Source organism: Spermophilus citellus, assembly GCF_964194105.1.
Source record: "Spermophilus citellus genome assembly, chromosome: 4".
In the NCBI taxonomy this organism is placed as follows: Eukaryota; Metazoa; Chordata; class Mammalia; order Rodentia; family Sciuridae; genus Spermophilus; species Spermophilus citellus.
Genome location: NC_138185.1, coordinates 24,907,250 through 24,924,216, shown reverse-complemented (window position 1 = coordinate 24,924,216; position 16,967 = coordinate 24,907,250). Strand labels below are relative to the sequence as shown.

Here is a 16,967-nt window from a genome sequence, read left to right as displayed (position 1 = left end):
ATTCTCTCTGACACCCCTCCCCACCCCAGGGCTCTGTGGTTAACCTGATGCTTCAGCTTCCATCTTCTCTGTCCTATAAATCTTATGTGGGAAGGCGAGGTCCACCATCCACCCGTCCATCCAGTCATCTGTACCCCGTAACAAGCATTCATCAGGACTACCATGTGTCCAGCATGGGAGACGCTGGGGACATCACCCATCAAGAAACCTATCCTTTGGTAAGGATTCCAAGACTGGCCGTTTTTCCTCCTCTGCTCAGCCCTGGGGCGCTCAGAAACATTCATTAGCTCTTTGTCCTGGTAAACCAACAGGGCCGTGGGGACAGAGGTTGGTTTTTATTGCCCTTAAGAAAAACCTAGTTCAAACTGGACAGCCTGGAGTGGGCCGCTCCCACCCACTCGCTCACTCATCCACTGAAGGGTCACCCACCTGCCTCCTGGGTCAGGGTCTGGGAGAGATGACCCAACAGTGGGCCCTGGTGGGCGTCTCCAGGCAACCAAGCCCCCTGGGGCTCCCGGCCTCCCCAGCGTTCCACCCGCTTGCCATGTGAGTGAGCCGCCCGGCCGCTGTCGAGTCCACTCTCCACCTCCCCACAGCATGCTGGGGGCCAGCTCTGGGGCCATCTTCCTACAGAAAGCCATGTGCCCATCCATCCACGTGGCCACCCGCACAGCCATCTTCCCAGGCCCCATCTGACCCTTCTTGACACCTGCAGGTCCTAGAACCCAAGATGAGGCCACTCTGGAGGCTCCTCGTCCTCCTGGCGTTGCTGGCCTGGGCCTTAGCGCTGCAGGAGCAGCCTTGGGCTGGCCTGGCCACGGCCCGCATAGACAGCAAGTCCACCCTGGCCAGAAGTAAGCTCAGCCCTGGGCTCTGCCTGCCGTCCACGGTGGGGTAGGGGTGGGGTGGGGGTGGGGTAGGGGTGGGGTGGGGGGTGGGCGGGACCTCGGGTCACTTAATTTTTTCTTTTTTATTTCCCTCAACCTCAAGTATAGAAAATTGAGTTTGAACTATTCGTTTGTCAATTCATAGCATGTCACCCCGGTCGTGAAATCACTCACTCCAAGGTCCCTCTTGTTTTATTTTGGTACTTCCTCCTTTGTCCCTTAGCCTTACTGCCATCCCCTGGTGTCCTTGGCAGGCACCCGGTGTGTTGAGCGTCTGTGTTCCAATATGCCCGTCCCCTGCCGGCAGCGTTTTGATTGACGTAATCCGTTGGGCCACAGGTAGCTCCTTCTGGTTTTTGCGGTTCCACTCCAAATGCGGTGGTGACATCTATGTGACCTCAGCGGGCGTAGAGAGGTCCATCCATTTCCGCTATCTCAGTTTACCTGGTGGTCACACCAGGGGGGAACACTCAGGCTTCTCTAATTCCTACTGTTGTCAACTGCACCGAGATGAACACCCTTGTCCAAGTCCCTGTTAGACCCCGGGAGAATTTCTCTCTGAGGCCCAGAAGGAAGACGCCTGCACCCTAAAGCAGAAGTAGGCTGGATTCTGATGACCGAATCTTCTAGAACGGCTGTGCCACTCGACACCGTTTTGCTCCAGTAATAAACAGCAAACCTGTTCCCCGTTCCCCACTGTTGGGGAACTGTCTGCCAGGTCCACAGACCCGGAGCAGAGGGGCTCGAAAGCAGACATTTATTTCTCAGTTCCAGAGAATGGAAGGCCAAGTTCAAGGTGCTGGAAGGGTTGATTTGGGTGCGCCCTCCCTTGAGGGTGTGCAGATGGTTACCACCTTCATGTCTCCTGACTCAGCCTTCAGAGCAGGGCGTCTCTCCCTCTTCTTATGAGATCCCCAGTCCTAGCCCATGAGGGTCAACATTACGACCTCATTGAACTTTATTTACCTCCTGAAAAGTCCCATCTCCAAATATTGTCACACTACGGGGAGGACGGGTTTCAGGGCGCAATGCCCTCTGGCTAACACCTGCTGGTCTGGTGAGTGAGGCGATTGTTTCAACTTGGCTTTATTGAGGAGTGGGAGGTTTGCAGCATGATTCTGGCAACTGTCTTGACTTTTTTGAATTCCCTGTTCTTATCTTTTGATCCTTTTTTCTATTTTATTTCCTGCTCTTTTCCTTAATCCTCTTTAATTTTGAGATGTTAATATCCTCTTGCCATTATTCCCTTATCAGACTTAGCCATTGTTGATACAGTAATCCCTCAGTGCCCCGGGTATAGTTTCAGGACTAGACTCTGCAGGTAGCACCATCTGCAGAGACTCCAGTCCTCTATGTAAAGCAGGGTAGTGCTGTCACAGAACCCACCCACAGCCCCCTCCTGAGGGCTGCCAATCATCTCTCAATTACTTATAAAACCTAGTACAATGTCAACTAGATATTATAAATAATTTTGAGTACACAGGCAATTGTAAACAGTTGCAGTTACTATGTAAGTAGCTGTTATTGTTTAGGAAGTAACCACAAGAAAAATTAGTTGAATACAGACACATTTTTTTTCAAATATTTTCATTCCACAGCTGAGAGTGGATCTGAGAATGTGAAACCCGTGGATAGAGGATTGGCTGTATTTCTCCTCAACAGTTATCAATTAACTTTGTTTCCTGAACAGGAATATTTCCAAACTCATCAGTGTCTCATCTTATGGTTTGTGTTTGAACAGTCTTAGGACCTTCCATTGTTCCAGTCATATTCTACTCTTGGGTTCTCTTCTCTCTCTCTCTCTCTCTCTCTCTCTCTCTCTCGATTGGACACTTAACCACTGAGCCACATCCCCAGCCCCATTTTGTTTTTTTGAGACAGGGTCTCATTGAGTTTCTTAGGGCCTCAGTAAGTTGTTGAGGCTGGCCTCCAACTTTCAATCCTCCTGCCTCAGCCTCCTGAGCTGCTGAGATTATAGGTTTATGCCACCATGCCCAGCTCTATTGGGTTTTTCTATAGCTTTATAGTCTTACCTTTTGGATTAGGGATGCTAACCCATCCAGACACTCTGTGCATCTGTTATGAGGTAGACAACCAGTTCCTTTTTGTGCCTAGAGTGAGGCAGCACTCCCCACCCATCTCTTAAGACCAAATCCCTAATGTGAGAGTTCCCTTCTGTGTCCTCTATGCTGTTTCTGTGCATTCATCTCTATACCAATAACATAAGTCTTCAAGTACTGCCGGTTTAGCTGATAGAACTTTATTCTTCCAAATGAGCACATTGAGTTCCTATAAAAATGTTTATCTGGAAATTTGATTGGAGTTACATTTAATTTTTTGGTTAACTTAGAATTAAATGTTGCCACACAAGAATCCTGACCACTCAATCACAAATTTAGTATATCATTTAATTTTTTAAAATTTTACTTTATATTCCATCCTAGAATTTTAAAGTCCTGTAAATGTCTTGAGCATGAGTTAATCAATTGATTCCTAGAGAATGTGCAGTTTTTCTTGACACATTAAATGCTAATTTTCTATTTTCTAGTTGTTGCTGGTAAAGATGAGGGGGAAACTGATGAGTTTTGAAAATTAACTTGATCTACAAAAGCCTTGTTGACCTTTTATAGTTCTAACAGCTTGTCTTATTTTTTTCGGTTAGATTCTCCAGAAGATTTTGTCATCAGTAGTAACCATTTTATCTGTTTTTACATGGTCCCTTATTTTTCCTATGCCTTTTTCTTATCTTGAGTTGTAGCCAGGGCCCTCTATAGAAAAGGGAATGTATCTATAATTCTCCACTCCGCAAGATATTTTCTGCAGGTTTTTGGAATAAAAATTTTGGGGTGGGGGTACCAGGGATTGAACTCAGGGGCAGTCAATGACTGAGCCTCCCCAGCCCTATTTTATATTTTATTTAGAGACAGGGTCTCACTGAGTTGCTTAGTGCTTTGCTGTTACTAAAGCTGGCTTTGAACTCGCAATCCTCCTGCCTCAGCCTTCTAAGCCGCTGGGATTACAGGTGGGCACCATCACGCCCGGCTGGAATAAAATTTTTATTGCATTAAGACAGTTTCTTAAATTCCTAATTTTTGTTTAAATATTTTTTAGTTGTAATTGGACACAATACCTTTATTTCACTTATTTATTTTTATGTTGTGCTGAGGATCGAACCCAGGATACCGCACATGCAAGGCGAGCACTCTACCACTGAGCCACAACCCCAGCCTTAAATTCCTAGTTTTATGAATTTTTCTTAATCATGTCAGTCTTGATATTTAACAAATGTCTTTCTGCATCTGGTAGTTAATCAGTTTTCCCTCTAACCTATTAAATGGTAAATTGCATTAATCAATTTTCTGCTGCTGAATCATCCCAGCCATTCTGAAATAAATTACAAAGTACAGTTAGATTTTATTGCCTAATAGGATTTTTAGGATTTTAGCAAAAATTTTTTTTCTTTTTCTTTAGAGTAGAAATCCATTTATTAAAATGTTTGACTGACATATGTATTTGTACACAGTTATAGGGCATAGTACAATAATGCTATATATATATAGTGTAATGATAAAATCAGGGTAATAAACACTTCCCATCTCCTCAATGATTTATAATTTCTATATGTTGGGAATCTTCATACTTTTCTAGTATTTTGAAATATAGATTGCTGTAACCCATACTTATCTTACTAGGCTATAGAAAGCCAGAATTAATTCCTCCTACCCGTGTTCTGATGCTCCCTGTTTAACTTCTTCCCCTCCTCATCCTTCTCCTTCCCAGTCTTTAATTAGGATTTAAGTGCATTTTTCATATGTAAAACTATTTTGCAATTTTTTCTTTGTACTGTCCTTGAGGCTAGACAAGTTATACTAGCCTCGTAGAATGAATTTGGTGTCTTTCTCTTTTTAAAATGTTCTGTCTTTATTTGAACGGAAAAAAGAAATTGTTTGAACTCTTCCATACAACCATGTGGGCAAGAAGCTTTTGTGAAATGAGAAATTAAATCATTGTTTCTATTCCTTCAGAAATTCCTTGCTGTGTGCGAAGGCACACGCCTGTAATCCCAGAAGCTCAGGAGGCCAAGGCAGGAGGATGGCGAGTTCAAAGCCAGACTCCATAACTTAGTGAGCAACTTAGTGAAACCCTGTCTTAAAATAAAAAACAAAAAACAGATGGGCCGGGGATGTGGCTCAGTGGGTAGGTGCCCCTGGGTTCAATCCCTGATACAAAAAAAAATCTTAGGATTTCTTGGATTATGGATGCTCTCATTTCCCCTCATCAAAACTGGGCATTTTATGACTTGCTATAAAGGTCTCTGTTTCTCTTAGGCCATCAAATATACTGGTGTGTGTTTGTGGGTCCGGGCGTCCTCATGTGTACGATGGGTGTGGTTAGAATGCTGGTGTGCAAGGCTGTTCTTGAGGCCTGAGGAGAGTGTGTGCAACGTGCTTCTCCAGCGTGAACCTGTGGCTCACTGTCCTCACCTTCCAGGGTCCCTGTCAGGGATGTAGCTGGGAACAGCAGCTGGTGTAAACAGTGAAAAAAAAAAAGAAAGTTATTTCACAAAACTCAAGTTCAGGTGGGACAAGCTCCAGGCTGGGCTGGACCAGCGGCCCAGAGCTTCCTCCGTCTGGTTGGATCCTGCCCCCTCCTCAGCTCTGCGAGTGGTCTCATCCCCAGGCTGGTTCCCAGCGTGGTAGAAAATGGTGGCCAGTGGCCATGGGAGCCGTGGGCTGCTTCTCCTCTCCAACAGGAGAAGGAGAGCGGACCCCTCCTCCTGGACGGGGCTGTGAGACCTCAGGTGAGTCTGGGTCACATGCCAGTTTGAACCTAAGGGTGAATGTCACGTGATGGTGACCCAGATAATCAATATCTGGATCAGAAATTGGAGAGTGTGTCCGAATCGAATCAGGACTGAGATGGAAGGACAGGATGGATGGACGGCCGGATAAGTGGGAGGAGGGGGGATGAACAGGATGCTAGGTAGGTTAGTAGGTGGATGGACGGATCGGGAGGGAAGGAAAGAAGGAAGGAAGGAAGGAAGGGAGGGAGGGAGGGGAGGAGGGAGGGGAGGGGAGGGGAGGAGGGAGACTGGGCTGACAGCCACTGGCCGTCAATAAGCACTGCTGAGAGGGCAGGCTTCCCTACAGCCGCACTCTCCTTGAAACTGTTTGTTAGTGTGTCTCTCCGACTGGACAGAAAACTGGTTTGTGTCCCTGGTGCCCAGCTCAGGGCCCCACACCCAGGAGATGCTCAGTGAATACTTGCTGGGCCAGGGGCGGGTGAGGGTCTCTGTCCTCCTCACCAGGACCCTGGGAGGCCGAGGTTTTTCCTTCATTTATCACAAGACAAGCAAACCAAGACTCAGGGAAGTGACAGAGCCAGGATTTGAACCCAGATCTCTGACAGAGGGGTCCTGGAAGGACCCCTGGAGCTGGCCCTAGAGGAGGGGGTGGGGACAGCTGCTGCTCTGTGGTGACCCAGGGTTCTCCCCATGGGACCCGGTGGTGGGTGGAGCCTGTGGGTGATGGCGTGTCCTGCGGTGAGCTCCGGCCGTCACCCGGAAAGTCTCCTCCGCAAGGCCCACACCCGCTGGACCCCCGCAGCGTCTGACTTTGGGTCTCACCTCGATCTTGAAAAGCGTAACTTCACAGATAGGGAATGTGGGTGGCCTGGACCAGCCACTCAGAGGAAGAGGCCGCCCCAGCCTGCGGCCCAGGCCTCCTGACCCCCAGCCCCACTCTCTTCCACAACACTGTGCAATGTCACTGGTCCTTGTCCTTTTCCAGTTATTGCCCAGGGCCTCATGAATCACAAGGCAGAGGACCGAATCCAGAACATCCACCTCTTGGACAGTCTGAACGTCTCGGGGAGGATGGCCCCCGGGATGGTGGGCTGGCTGATCGGCGGCATGAACATCCAGCAGCAGCAGATCAGGTGAGGCCCGAGGCCCACGCGGCCTTGGGACTCGTTATGGAGCTCTGGGTCAGGGGGCAGACGCGAGGACGTGGTGGCAGGCCTGTGAGAGGGACAGAAGAGAAGGCAGCAGGCCGAAGCCCAGGACAAGGACAGATGGGGACCCAATGCAAGGGACTGTTTGGGGAGGTGGCAGAGCAGCTCGGGGTTAAAGTGTCTGCATTTAAATCCTGGCTCTGTCACCAACCTTGGGGAAGTTGCCTGGCCCTTCTGGACCCATCTATAAAACGGGGACCCAGGGCCAGCCTGGGCAACCACCTGGGCTGTCCAAGGAGGTCAGCTCTAGGTCAGGCCTTTGAGTCCCCCCTCCACTGCTTGACAGCTGTGTGGCTCTGGGCAAAGCATTTGCCTGCTCTGAGCTTCAGCTTTGAATCAGTAAAATGGGAACCATAATTGTCCCTGCCCCAGGACACGTTGGGAGCTTCTGCAAAGCCTGCGTTTCACTGCTCTGGTGCACGCGGCTGATACACAGTCCGTAGTCGCTAAAGTTCACCTTGCAGAACTGGAGCCTGTCCGCTCACACCCATAGGCAACCCCCCCCCACCCCCAGCCCAAGAAGCGGGCTCCACCTTTCCCACATCTCAGGGCTGCTCACCAGCAATACCACTGGGCAGTTGGCTCTGCCCTCCAGCCCCTTCCCTCTGACTAACTCTCTCCATTTTAATGGGCACCAACAGTTACCAGCAGGGCCTCCGTATGGTACAGGTGACCACGATCCCCTCCCTTCATTCATTCCTTTAACTGATGCTATACTGGTTCACTGGGCAGCTACTACGTCCCGGGACTTGGGCCGAGTTCTGGGAAAGCATCTACAGACCAGATGTGTGGTCACCGCTGTTTGGGGTCTTGCATCCTTGTTAGTGACACAGGCTACTAAACGTAAATCACTAATATCAGGTAGACAGTCACATTATGAAGACTCATAGAGCAGGGCGAGAGGCACTCGAGGGGACGGACCCAGGAGACTGTTCTGAAGCCCTTGAACAGAAACCTGAATGGAGAAGGGGAGTTGGGGACATGGGGACGGACGTGGCAGAGCAGGCAGTAGCTGCAGAGGCCATGAGGTAGAAAGAGACTGGGGTGCTCGAGAGCGTCCCGTGTGGGTGGAGGAGAGGAGGCTGTGGGACCGGGAGGGCCAGTCCCCACAGGTCTTGGGGTCCGAGGTGGAGTTAGAACTTTGTTCCAAGAGCAGCGAGAAGCCTTGGTTAGTGGGAGCATGAGGCCCCCTTCAACTCCTCGTGGAGAACAGTCCTCAGAGGGGCCAAGATGGTGGAGGGGAGCCCAGGGAGGAACAGAAGCCTCTTGGAGGAGGTGAACTAGCCTGTGAGAGCAACACGAGTAGCCAAACTCAGGACGTATTTTGCGGAAACAGCCAACGTGATTAGGGTGGGTGGAATGTGGGGCGAGGGTTGGAGGGAAGTGAAAGGGAGCCCCCACGGTTCCGGCTCCCAGGCAGAGTGGTGGGACCATCTTCCAAGAGAGCCGTCCAAGAACAGAACCAGGGTCTTGCACTGCAGCTGTGCCCGGGGTCGCCCCAACCTAACCCTTACGGGGCTGCTCAGGGCGCCCTGGGAACAGGGCCCCCGCACCGGCTCCGGCCCTCAGAGTGTCTATGACAGGAGCTGACTTTGAACCCGGGCAGACAGGACAGGGCTCTGCCTGTTCGGGGGCCTCACCCTCAGGATCTTGCTCTTGACGGTTGCAGCATCAACATCACCAACGTTCAGCTGGACTGTGGTGGGATCCAGATACATTTCCATAAAGAGTGGTTCTCAGCAAACATCTCGCTTGAATTCGACATCGATTTGAGACTGTGAGTGCTCCAGAATGGCACCTGCCAGGTGCTGGTCCTCCTCACTGGGACCTGGGAGCTGGGAGGACAGGGAATGGGCAGCCTAGGAAATCCAGATGGTTCTGATGTGAATTCCAATCCAGCTTCTGAACACACTTACTGTGTGACTTTGGGCGAGTCACCCCATCACTCTGAGCCTTAGTTTTTTTCCACTGAAATGATAATCAGTGGAGGCAGGTCATCTGCTCATTTAAACCTACGTGAGTTCACCACTGGGTTGGTGAATGAGAAGGGAGGGCCGCTCCGTTGCCACCTCTTCCTCCCTCGCCATCCTCCTGTAACACCCACTGCCCCGGGGAAAGGGAGGCCCAAGCTAAGTGGGAAAGGGTTTTAAAATGGAGATGGACTTTTGCAACTTTGAATTGCAAAGGCTCCTACACTGGTCTGCTCAGGGCAGTCACTGGGAGCGTAGCTCCCTGGGGAAGCCGTGTCCAGCGTGCTGAGGCCCTGGGTGTGTCCCCAGCACCAACACAAGGGGCAGAAGTCACTGGCTAAGAGCCAATTTCCTCTTGATCGCTGACCCCAGGATTTAACTGGGGTTTGGTGGAAGGACTGGGAGGGGACAGGGGAAGCGCTGGCAGCAGACAGTGCCTGCCTTCGCCAACAAAGAGAGCGCCTGCGGGCTGCTCCAGCTCCCCCAACACCCTTGCCCTGTCTCCTGCCCCCTGTCCCCTGCCCCCGTCCCCTGCCCCTTCTCTCCTGCCCTCAGGCCCTTCAACAACAACATCATGAAGACTCACGAGCACATGAGCCTCGCTGTGGAATTCTGGCTACAGAAAGACCAGTTCGGCCGGAGGGACCTGGTGATGGGCGAGTGCCTCGTGGAGCCCGGCAGCCTCCACACGACAGTCCTCACCGAGTGAGGCCCAGCTGCAGCCTCCCTTCCCCGCCTCCTCCTAAGTCCCTGTGCAGTGACGCCTCGGCCACCCCCTCAAAGCAGGCTCTGCCTCCCACTGGTCCAGACTGGTTCCTCGCCTCCTCTGCCCCCTTCACCAGGAGGAACTTTGTAACCCTGAAATCTGATCAGAAGCCCAGCCGGTGCTCCAAAACCTGCCGTGGCTCTCCACCACCCTCGGGATGGAGAGCAAACTCCCAGACTCACTCAAGCCCCACCTGTCCTCGCCCCTGCCTGATTCTGCATCCCCCCACCCTCCAGGCTCTCAAAAGGCCCTGCTCCTCCACAACACACCACACATCTTCATACCACCGTGCCTTTGCACATGCCGACCCTGCAGCCTCAAAGGCCTTTCCTGTCTTCTCTAAAGCACCCCCACCACAATCACTCTTTCATTCATATATATTGCTCAAGAATCCATAATGTTCCAGGTACCATGCCTAGTACCCACGGGCACAGGGCAAAGATGCCAAAAATTAGAGCTTCATGAAGCTCAATGCAGAAGTCTTCCATTCTCAACAGACTGTCCCCTGAGGGCAAGATGTGGGATGATTTATCTTTGAAATTCCAGAAAGCTGAACAATTAAGAACTCAATGAATTTCTGCTCCTTTCTTCACTGAATATCTAGATTATGCCAGGCATTCCAAAGAGGACAGTGTGGAGAAAGACCAGGAACTCTGGGTGCTCTACTGATATGGTTCTAACAGAATTTGCACTTTCCTGCTGTGTGACCTTAGGCAAGTCACATAGCCTCTCTGAGTTCCCCTTGGGCTATTGCTGACAATAATAGTTCTTACATAGGACCAGAGAGGATTGAAAGTCTGTAAAGTGTCCTCACCACATAGCAGCTGGCGTGGGTGCTGCCAGATTGATCTGATCTGTTCTGGTGTCTCCCTCTCTTTCTAGGGCCATCCCACCCAGGATGAAACATTTTCTGCACAGCCTCAAAGAGAACCTGGAAAAAATTATCCCGCACCTGGTAGAAAGTCAGGTGAGTCTGAGAAACATATTTGCCCCTGGGCCTCCCGAGTCTGAGAGTCAGACAGATACGGGAGCAACTGAGCAGAGCATTCTGAACCTTGGACTCTAAAACTGAAAAATCCCAATGAAATGTTCAGTTTAGCCAGAGCATCCTTGGGCAAGGAACAGGGCCTCCTGGGCCCCAGTGTCCCCGTCCAGCAAGGGGACAGTCCCTACCTCACAGAGCTGTCATAAGACCTGGGGGTTCAAAGCATAGATGGGCCCCATGGAGCCTCATTTGCCATGGTTCTGGCTGGAAACCAGTGCAGGTGACACTCCACAGGACCCCCAATGTTCCTTCCCCAGCCCCTGGCCTGACCCTTCTCTCTGCTGGTGGCCCAGGTGTGTCCTCTGACTGGTGAGATCCTCAGGCAGCTGGATGTGAAACTGTTGAAAGGCCTCGTGGTTGACCACTTGGTCCATCCCGGGAGGATTGCTCAGAATTGGCAAGTATTGAAAGAAGGACCCCGGCCCCGGGACCCCCGAGAGGCCTGCTGAGGGTGTCTGCATCTGCTGAGGAAAACCTAATATGATGGCCATTATGGTCCCCAAGAGAATTGGACTGTAGGGGGGATCCCCTACCAAGAAACCCTGCCCAGTCACCCAAACCCAGGACACCACAGATTCTAGATCCTCCCAAGAGCTCCCCCAATCCAGGAGGGAACACAGGCTCCACCCCAGGCCTGAGGACCCCCTTGTCCTGTGGAAGGTGGCCAGTTTCAGCCCTTGTCCTAGAGGAGGCCCAGGCTCCTAAGTAGAGGACGAGAAGTGAACGATCAGGTGTCATTTGGAAAGAGTGACACAAACTTTCCTGGCCCCAGCCTTTGGTCAGCCTTGGGGGAGGGAAGTTCCCTGCAGTGTGGGCCTGGGGTCACCTGGCGACTGAGTCTGTCCCCTCTCCTTACAGAATAAGCAACTGCTCACCAACTTGTCCAACCTGAGTCCAGGCAAGCTCCAGTCACCCGTCTCCAGGGTCCTCCAGCTGCCTGCCATTGACTGCAAAGAGATTCCACCTTGTGGGACTCAAGTCTCCCTCAGCATGGGGCTTCTGCTGCCCCTAGAAACTTGACCCCAGGCCTTATGCACCTCCTGTCCTCTTCCACAATAAACTAGCTCTGAAGGGTGCACAGGTCCCCTCTGTGTGGCCCTGGGAAACAGACAGACTTGATCACAGGCACAGAAACACCAGAGAAAACACTCTGGCCCTGTCTTTTGTGGTCATCTGTGACTTTGCTCCTCAATGCCAGGAGGGTCTGAGATCTCCCACCTCATTCTCTCACTCCATATTTATTGAGCACCTACTATGCGGTGGTCACTGGGATCCAAAGAGTTGATTATGGAGAAAGGGTGACAGAGTGGAAATGTAGACACACTGGTGCCAAAGACACCTGACTTCAGATTTAATTCAGCCTCCCGAGGAGTTCCTTGAGGTATAGACCCCTCAGGACACGGTGACCAGTGAGTCCCCAGCACCCCACGTCGTGAGCTCAGTACAGATTCAGGGTTAAATGAGTGGAAGATCCTGGTCTCAGGACTCACCAACTCTGTTTGGGAAACCGCATTCTGCCTCTTGGTCCTCATCATCTGCAAAATGGTAATTAAAATCTTGCAGGAGGAGGAGCCAGGGAGCCCTGGCACTGCTGGTGGGAGGGAAAGCAGACCGCCCCCCCAGGACACTGAGATCAGCTACAGCCAGACACACCCCCCACACACCCGCCCTGAGACCTGCAGTTCCTCTGGGAGCAAATGCGCATGCGCACTGAAGGAAAGGAGGCGCCTGGCCCCGAGCTCCCAGCAGCCCCCAATTAACCAGTCCCCAAAAGCCCACAAAAGAACCAACAAAACGCGTAATGACCCGGTGGGACAGCCACTCACTGATACCCTCAGTAGCAACGAAGCCACCTCCAGCTTCCCACAGCCACACGGATGAGCCTCATAAACGTAAAATCACGTGAACGTCGCCAGACACGGAGATGAGAGGGGGACACCTCCCAGGGACACGAAGCTGCAAAACTGCGAAACTGACCCATGACACCCACGGCCAAGACAGTGGTCACCTGAGGGTGAGGGTCAGCCACCAGGATTGCTTCGGAGCGCTGTCACAGTCTGACTCTAGACCTGGGTCCTGGGTACGGGAGGGGCCTTCAGTGCCTGAAAACTCTTTGAACTCCTCCTGTGTGCGGCGAGTTTTTCTTGGGTATAATGGAGATTAATGATTGTTAGGATAAACATTTAGCATCAGTTCCCCCCGGGAAGAGTACATGGAAACTCATAATAGGCTCAGCGTGGGGTGGGGGGATGGGAAGTTTTTATCCAATGTCACTTATTCATTGCTAATTCCTTGGCTACCGTCTATTTAATTATTAACTATTGATTCCCACAGGGTCCACGGTACAGGCCTGTAATCCCAGCAGCTTGGAGGCTGAGGCAAGAGGATCACAAGTTCAAAGCCAGCCTCAGCAATTTAGCCAGGCCCTAAGCAACTCAGTGAGACCCTGTCTCTAAATAAGATATAAAAAAGGGCTGGGGATGTGTCTCAGTGGTTAAAGTGCCCCTGGGTTCAATCCCTGGTACCAAAACAAAACAAAAAATTCCCACCTTCCTCCATCCAAGGGTGGAGAAAACAGAGGAAAATAGCCCCCACACAAAATAATAGTAACGTCCATATTAAGCACTTGGTGTGTGGCTGGAGCTCACCTTGAGCATCTCATTACGCCCTCACAGCAACCCATGAAATACAACCTGCTGTTCCATTGACGCCTGAGAATGCCAAGTCTCCGAGAATGTCACTTGGCTAAGGTCACACAGAAGATGGCCAGGTGGACAGCCAGATGCTAGAGTTCTCGCTCTTAGCCACTGTGAATTCCCCTCCGGCTCCCCTCCCTCCCTCCCAACACCCCTCTCACCCCCATCCCCCCACATATACACACACCAAGGGGAAAATGATGAAATACGTGCTCAGCTGAACTGGAAAGTTCAAACAAGGAAGTATCAACAGCTCAGAGATGAGAATAGGGCCAGAGAACTTCCTGTCTCCATCTTTCAATTCAACCTCCCTAATCTGAAACGGTTGGCCTGCAATTTGCAACCTAAACACCATGATTCCCCTGGACAGCTCCAGGGTTCTTCCTGCTCCTGAGTCAAAGAACAAACACGGGAGGGCAGGGCCAGTGAGGGAGGCTGGTCCCTGGCAAAGGCGGCTTTTGTGTTCCTCCTGACCCCTCCTGGGCTGGCTCAGGGCCTTCCTCAGGTGGCCTCTTGGGGGTTCTCGAATTTTCTTCTCATTTTAAGGTTCATGGAGCTGTAAGCTCATCACACTTTCTCCTGATGCGCTTGTTGAACACGCACCTTGTGATGATACTGAGGTCTGCAGTGGGGGGGGAGCTTAAGCAGAAATTCAGCCCCAAATGTTTAGAAGGTTGGTCCAGGCCCTGCCCATCGGTGCCTTGAAACTTCTATGCCCTTCTGCTACCCAACACTGGCTCTGTCGGGGCTACATTTGTTCCATCAAATTATAACCTCCCATAGCCCAGGTGGGCATTGTTAGCTCTGGGTCATGGGTGAGGGAGAGGGGAAGTGTGAACAAGTCCTGGAGACCTGGTAACAATGTCCTCTGCACTTTTGTCTGCCAAGAGGACAGAGCCCATGGTCAGGGTCTTTACCACGACTACAATTTTCAAAGAAAAAGTAGGAAGAAAAGGAAGAGTGGGGAAGTATCTTGCCCAGACCCACAAGCTGGTCCTGGGCTGAGCCGGGTCTGGAACTCAGAGCTGCCTGATGTCCCAGCCCAGAGGAGGGCTCCAGATCAGGGGCAGGTACTTTCTGGACCAGAGACTGACATGCAAAGTTGCCCTTAAAGAACACAGAGGCTGAACGGGCTCCAATGACAGTTGGACCTCACCTCTGCCCAGCTGGGCAGGCCAGTGCCCTCCCTGAGCCTCGGTTTCCCCCCAGGATCATCACAGGTGTTCCGAAGCTTCAGCACCGCTCTCGGAATCTGCTCCTATGGTGGCAGGTCAAGAGCTGCTTTCCTAGTTCAAGACTTGAGCCTCTCCTTCCCTCTCTTTCTCCATCTGCAAAGTCTCCAAAGGCCCAGGTAGAGGAGACAATTGCCCGAGGCTTCTTTGGGGGAAGAGCAGCAGGAAGAGGCAGGGGAGAGACCAGGATGCAGCAGGATTCCTCAGGCCTGGGAACCTGGAGAGAATTTTCCAGAACATAAAAATGGGAAGCATGAGAGAATGGACTTCACCACTGTGGGCAGCCACAATGGTCAGCAGTGTGGGGATAGGACATTCATCACTCAGCCCAGTTAGAAGGAAAAGGACCAACTGTGAACACGGAGCCCCATGTCAACTGGGCAACTCTGGACACGTCAGTCTCGCACTCTGAGACCCATTTCCCCCACGTAAAAAGCTCACTTCCCACTTCAACCAGGGCTGTGTGTCCCTGGCATGTGGCAAAAACTCACAAGTGTTAGCCATTGGCATTATTCTTTTTTCGAACATTCACTCTTTTTATTTATTTTTTATTTTTTTAGTTGCAGACAGACACAATGCCTTTATTTTATTTATTTGTGTTTATGTGGTGCTAAGGATCAAACCCAGGACCTCACACATGCAAGGCAAATGCTGTACCACTGAGCTACAACCCCAGCCCCCTGTTGGCATTTTTAATTGCAGTTATTTTCTGGTGAGTTGAGGTCTAACTGTACCATGTGCTCTCTGGGTCACATGTCCCCACTGGGTCTCAGTTTCTTCCTCCCAAAAGGAGGACAGTCACCTCCCCCTCCCACGTTCTGATGAGGATGTGCAGTCACATGACTATCAGGCACCAGGGGCTCAGAAAATGGAAGAACCCCAGGCAGGAACGGAGAGCCCCCCAGAGGTGGAGAAGTCTGATGCAGTTTGACACTTGACATTGCAGGAGTACAAGGAGCTCTCCAATTAGAGAAAAAGAGTCAGACCAGTGAAGGAGAGGGGACAAGAGATGACACAGATGTCCGTCCCTTCCTGGGCTCTAACTGGCTGCCCTGTCTGGAGCTCCTAACATGATCTTCCAGCTCACCTGGGAGCGTGGGTCCCCAACCTCAGCTCTGTGCATGAAACCACGAAGTCTTGAGTAACAGCCCATCTCAAGTTTTTCTGTTTAACTTGTGAACCAAATTGCTTAACGGACCCACCTGCTAATGTGATTGGCAATTATTTGTTTTGGAGAGCCCTGAAAGACACAACCACACTGAAGAATTCTAAATTATCTTGAAATCCATCATCCAATCTCCCATTTCCTGATCCCCAAGCTATAAAAGAGGCTGCTCCCCTGGCAGAAGCACCCAGGAGAGGGAAGAGGAGGCCAAGACATTGCTGAGACTTTGAGAAACCCAGGTGAGCCCTGTCCCTTCACCGTCCCCCACTGCTCTGAGTGACTGGGATGCCAGCTTCCTCACTGTGGGACAGAAACTGGCAGACTGCACTTAGCATCATTTTGGGGGGACCTTGGAAACAGAACTGGCCAAGTTCATGGGCTGGCAATGGCCACTCACTCTGTCCATAAGAGACCAGCGATGCTGATGTGGAAATCAGGCTCTAACACCCTCAGTCAGGAGCTCCAGGGCAGAAATTTGACTTGGGATTGTCAGTGTGGTCTGAGATGCTCACTGTGGCCGGGTGACTTCTGATATTAGGTGACTTGCAAGGGTATCCACAAACCAGTCCAAAGAGCCATCCGCTTAGCAGGGAGGTGACAAAGTAGTTTGGTGCTCCAGTCACTGGCAAATTGAAGTCTCATTTGCTTGGTCTGAAGAGCAGGAACTGGGCTGGGGAGGCTCCGAGGCAGAGCACTCTCCTAGCGAGGACGAGGCCCTGGGTTCCATCCCCAGCCCTGCAGAAAGGGATGGTGGAATTCCTCAGAGGAGGTGGAACTAGGAACTCCTTAAGTGAGCCCAGCTGCTCAAAAATCTGATGGTCTCTTAAATAGAGGCTTCGAGGTCAGGCAGAGCTGCTTCAAACCCACTCTCTATTGTCAACCTGTAACCTTGGGGACCTTGCGGGAAGTTACCTGTGGTCACTAGGTCTGTGTTTCTTCACCTGTGCAAGTGATAGGGACCCATGTCTCAGGAGATGCTGAAGATGAAATCGGTCACCCAGGGTACAGTCATAAACCTGTCGCCTAGCACGAGCAAACGCCCAGCAGTCTAGCCTTTAGTGCTGATCACCTCCGAGTGCTCTAGGGAGGAGATGAATGAGAACCCCCACCCACTAGGGGAATAGGGCAGGCCGTGGACAGATTCTCCTCATATTTGTGCCACGTTGAACTCATTCTGTCCACAGATACCAAGAG

The 16,967-nt window shown here is 51.4% G+C and overlaps 1 protein-coding gene across 1 annotated transcript; it reads left to right on the top strand.

The window, feature by feature from the left end:
* Positions 1-730: 730 nt before the first annotated feature.
* BPIFA3 (BPI fold containing family A member 3) lies at positions 731-11,700 on the top strand (the record flags this gene model as incomplete). Its single annotated transcript, XM_081291461.1, has 7 exons — positions 731-854; positions 6,677-6,824; positions 8,569-8,676; positions 9,425-9,574; positions 10,518-10,602; positions 10,974-11,081; positions 11,539-11,700. The coding sequence occupies 7 exons, from the start codon at positions 731-733 to the stop codon at positions 11,698-11,700; spliced, it is 885 nt and encodes a 294-aa protein (XP_081147587.1).
* Between the last annotated feature and the right edge of the window lie 5,267 nt (positions 11,701-16,967).